The following is a 4,847-nucleotide window of genomic DNA, read 5'->3' as shown; positions in this document are numbered from 1 at the left end:
ATATATATGAGCCAAGTGGGAGAATGTAAGAAAATTGACTCATATCAAAGGAAGAAAAAACGTGTAGGAAATGACGACGGCCATTGTCTACAACTTTTGACAAAAGATGCATACGACGCCTCAACTTCAGAAAATTGAGGCATGCATGCGCCTCTTCCTTTGACTATAAGGCTCCCGCAATAATTCATCGATGGTATGAGATGTCTATAAATAGCAGCGATTGAGGTCCCTAAGCGTGTCACCTCATAAGAAATATACACCACCTACAGAGAGTGTGAAGTGCTTAGAAGACTTCAATCGGAAGAAAAGCAGATAAATTAAAATTTTTCAATGACTGGAGGTAACACTCGATTTATTTCTCTATATTATTTATCATGTTTATATATACGTAAAAACATGATTTTTGACAAAAATCCATTGCATTTGGAGCACACCATTCATATCGTAATGGTTAGACACCAAACAAGAAATCAGGAATAATCGGGATAATACAAATGTTTTCATTGGTTTTTTTTAGAAAAAACAAAATTCACCTATATCTCACAAAAAGGTTTTAGTATAAATGCCAAGTACATATTGACGGGTTTGGAGCTTTTCTTCTAGAAAATGGATTTCTTCAAAACTGAGGATTGCTATTTCATTGCTTCAAAGTATTGAACAAGAAAATGTGCGCCGAAAATGGGAAAAGGTTTCTCAGCAAACGGATTCAACAATCTCCTAACTGGCTAGTTTTTCTTTCCATTTTTCAGGTTACGAAGGGTCATTATAAGCTGTTGTCGTTCGCCTTCCACCTCTGCAAATCTAAGGCTTATTTCTGAGTATCTCTCATGCATTTCTTCCAGGCCTTCTTCCATGATTCTGTTCCTTTCCGTCAGGTATTCAACTTCACCTAACAAGCTGGAAACATAACCACAGAAAGCAAGTGACTCACAGTCCTAATCAGTTGATTATGTGGTATATGAGCAGAAAGAATTGTTTAAAGAAAAATGGACGAATTATTGTTTCATTTGATGCATAATGTTACCTTTTTATTTGTGCACTGTCGAGCTCAATTTGATTTCTAAGGTCATCGACAATTCTCAAGTTGGCCAAACTTGTATTATTTTCCATGTTTCCTATTCTTTCGGACTCGCTGGTATTAATATTTTTGGCTTGTGCATTTTCCTGTAGTCAATTTAAGCGTTTTATCATGACAATATCACAAATGGATGCAATTGTAATGAATGATTGGAGTATAATATCACAAATGGATGCAATTGTAATGAGTGATTGAAGTATTTTTATGTCTGCCCACTTACAGTTTTTTCCATGAAATCATTTCTATCAGTCTGATCTAGTTTAATTATCATGAAATTCTTGGTTGTCTTTCAGACAGTTACTAACCTTATTCTTATGGAAACCGTCCTGTAACGTAGCCACCTCTTTCTTCAGGTCTTCTTTCTCCAATTCCACTTGCGACAAGTGATTCTTCAAATCACTATTCTTCAATCTCAGCTTCTTCACCTCTAAATTTAAATTCACTTCTTTCAAATTCTTTAGATCAACTTGAGACTTCATGGAAATATTTTCCTGCTTAAGTTTGTCCACTTCCTCTCTCACTGGAGTTAATTGTCTCTCAAGATCTTCATGTTCATCGATGTATATCCTTTTGTTTTGTTCCTGAAGCTCATAAACCATTCCTTCATATCTGGTTCTTGTTATTTGATGCTCTTCCTCAGCTTTCTGAAGAAGGGATTTAAGAACTTCATTCTTCAATCGCAATTCTGTGGCTTCTGCAATCGATTTTTGTGATAATTTCTCATTCTCCTCAATCTGCTCCGACATTTCATCTGAAAGATGTTTGAGTTCCTCAAGCTCATGAACAGTTCTTTCGTATTCGGTTGTTGTTATTTGATGCTCTTCCTCAGCTTTCTGAAGAAGGGATTCAAGAACTTTATTCTTCCCTCGCAAATCAGTGGTTTCTGCTATGAATTTCTGTGCTAATTTCTCATTTTCCTCAATCTTCAACGACATTTCATCAGAAAGCTGTTTGACTTCCTCAAACTCGTGAACATATCTTTCGTATTCAGTTCTTGTTTTTTGATGCTCTTCCTCAGCTTTCTGAAGTAGGGATTCAAGAACTTCATTCTTCTGTTGCAACTCAGTGGCTTCTGCAGTTGATTTCTGTGCTAATTTTTCATTTTCCTCAATCTTCAATGACATTTCAGCTGTAAGACTTTTGAATTCCTCTTGTAGTCGCTCAACCATATTTGTGTTATCCCTCATTGCCTCCCTAAAGGCCTTCTTGGCTCGTACGGCTCTCTGCTCCTGATTGATTTTCGCCTCAGTTGCTGTTTTCAAATTTTCTTCATACAGATGTGCCTGATTTTCTAGCTCTTTATGCAGGTTCTCAACCTGAATCTCAAGCTCTTCCTTTAAAGTCAGCGATTCGGAGTATTGAAGTTGCTGCTTTTTGATATCTTCCTCCAAAGTTTCTACACGGAATTCGAGCTGCTTCACTGTAGCCAAAGTCTCCACGTTATTTTGTTGCATTTCCATCTTTTCCTGCAGATTTTGCTGCAATGTTGAGCATATTTCCTTTCTCTCTCTCTCTAAGTTTTCAGCATCTGCAGTAAGTTTCTTTACATCCATCAATATCTTTTCTCTTTCTTTCTTGTGGACTTCTATTTCAGAAGTGAGATTTTCTATTGTCTGCTTCAACAATTTTTCTGCATTGGAGTCCATCTTTTCACTCTCAAGGGCTTTAATTTTGCTCGAAAATTCAGAGGTTTCCATGTTTTTCTGATCCATCTGTTTATTAAGATATCTCAACGCAAGAATGTATTCAGAATTTGAATCTTCTGTCTTCTGCAATTTTAACTTCAATTCATCGTTCAAATGTCTCTCAGATTGAAGCTCTTTCTTAATGCCTTCGAGTAAAAGTTTCACGCTTTCTGTCTCTTTCTGTATGGCACTTGCGAAATCTGATTTGAGCTGTTCACAATCTGTTTTGATGGCATCTCTCTCTTCTTGTAGGTGAGCAATCATCTCTGATAATTGCTGTCCTTTCTTGCTTTCACTAATCACTTGCTGTCTAAGAGACTCTACTTCCTTTTCCGAAACTTCAACCTTCCTTTCTAACATCTTCATTTGATTGTTTTCGGATTCAGCATCTCCTGAACTTGTGGCTTCCCTCGAGGCCTCACTCTACAGAACAAAAAACTTCAGTTCTAATGCTCACAGTCAAGAGCGAAATGCTTATTGACGTACAAAATGCACATCATTAAAGGATATGATATATTTGCCTACAATTTAAGCCACTTTTGAATATGATAAGAGTAGAACATCATCCCACAAGTTGCGGTTCATATAATCTCTCTATTAAGCATGTAACATGTAGACCATCTTCTGAATTTCTAAATTTTTTTCCTAATAAAGAGACACCTTACTTCAGTAGATTGTAGACTTCCGTTGCTGTTGCTGTAACGATCTCTTGTTTCTGCATTCAACATTTCACCATCTTCAGTGCTCCTGTTGTTTTGTTTTTGGAGAGAAACCGTGCTAAATTAGGCTATTTTTTAAATGCAAGATTCCATATAGTTCTGCAGGGAAGGAGCATGTTTATTCTTCTTATATTAATCACTGTTTACCTTGAATCATGATCTTCTGGCACCCTCTGAACTGTAACCTGGAATTTTTCCACAGTAGTTAAGAGGAAAGATATTATGTGATGATAAAGTTCTAGTTGAAACCTTATAAATGTCAATGATTTAACAGTTTCCGCTACTTCGTGGTGTATATGAGCCTCAAACTCAAATTCGTGACGAAATTTTTCCGATATTGTTTTAATGGGTCCAAATCTTGTGTATGGATATGTGAGCAAGAATAAAAGAGAACGAACTAACATGAAGTATGCCACCGGATTTTGAAGTTTGCAGAGGCAGAGTTAAATTCCTAGGTTCGGTAGCCTCTGCTAGATCTGCAAAATCAATCTGAACATGTCCGAGAAAGCCCGATTCCGATGATACCTGCCACGTCGCGAAAACAAAACTGTGATCTTGGTATCTTCTACTTCTTTAGTTTCTGAATGCTGGGAAGAGGCAATTAATATGTATCACTCACAGTTGACACAATCAAGTAATAACATTTTTCTCCGATTCTCCCTGTTTTGGTCTCCTGAACTAATTCTACAGTTTCGTAAACCGGATTTTCCCATGTGCAGGTTCCTTCGAGGATCTCGGCTCTCTCTAATCTTGCGGTTGGCTTTCCTGAACCAACAGGTATCAGAGAAATCATGAGGCCCGTTGCTTCTAGAGGTGGCACCTGCAGTTATTTGAAGAAATCATCATGAAATTTGATCAGTGCAAAACCAAGTTCTGATCCATATAACTTACTTACAAATTGAATGTACCTGGGTTGCTTGAAATCGCATCTTGAAGACAGCATCGAACTTCTTCTCCTTTCGCATCTTCTCTCGAAATTATGAATGAAATATGGAAAACCCGGGTGAGAATGAGGATGTGTTTTGGTTGACTTGAGCTTTGTCAAGAAAAAGATACAACGCGGAGTGGATTAGTTCTTGGTTTTGACTTTTCAGTTCGGAGATTTATGTTTGTAACTTGAAAAAACATCAGGTTATGAAACATTAATGATTTTGTATTGTTTATATGGCAATCTTTTAAATTTTCTTTTTTTTTTACCTTTTCTCACGATTTGTCTTTTTATTAAAAATATTTTTAGTGTTTTATTGTGATAAACCGTATCTTAAAATACTGCTATTTTAATATTTACGGAAAAAATTAATTTTTTTATTAAATAATACGTTATAAATATAACTTTTAAAATAAATAATGGTCGCCGCGCATATT

General features: G+C 36.3%; 1 protein-coding gene across 1 annotated transcript; it reads right to left on the bottom strand.

Annotated features, from left to right (window-relative positions):
- Positions 1-465: 465 nt before the first annotated feature.
- On the bottom strand, positions 466-4,609 carry LOC140816416 (uncharacterized). Its single transcript, XM_073175670.1, has 8 exons — positions 4,391-4,609; positions 4,102-4,302; positions 3,885-4,007; positions 3,630-3,667; positions 3,429-3,510; positions 1,384-3,186; positions 1,025-1,164; positions 466-897 (listed from the first exon to the last, which is right to left on the bottom strand). The coding sequence occupies exons 1-8, from the start codon at positions 4,445-4,447 to the stop codon at positions 726-728; spliced, it is 2,616 nt and encodes an 871-aa protein (XP_073031771.1). The 5' UTR covers positions 4,448-4,609; the 3' UTR covers positions 466-725.
- Positions 4,610-4,847: the final 238 nt, after the last annotated feature.

Source organism: Primulina eburnea, chromosome 16, assembly GCF_022965805.1.
Source record: "Primulina eburnea isolate SZY01 chromosome 16, ASM2296580v1, whole genome shotgun sequence".
Classification (NCBI taxonomy): domain Eukaryota; kingdom Viridiplantae; phylum Streptophyta; class Magnoliopsida; order Lamiales; family Gesneriaceae; genus Primulina; species Primulina eburnea.
The sequence above is the reverse complement of the archived record's forward strand: the minus strand, read 5'-3'. Positions and strand labels throughout refer to the sequence as shown.

Bases quoted from the DNA above. Each gene is read 5' to 3' on its own strand.
- LOC140816416 (XM_073175670.1), bottom strand. From the start codon at position 4,447: ATGCGAAAGGAGAAGAAGTTCGATGCTGTCTTCAAGATGCGATTTCAA. The intron at 3,668-3,884 runs GTTAGTTCGTTC...GAAAAATTCCAG, and splicing joins AATCCGGTGGCATACTTCAT to GTTACAGTTCAGAGGGTGCC. The intron at 1,165-1,383 runs GTTAGTAACTGT...AATTGACTACAG, and splicing joins ACGGTTTCCATAAGAATAAG to GAAAATGCACAAGCCAAAAA.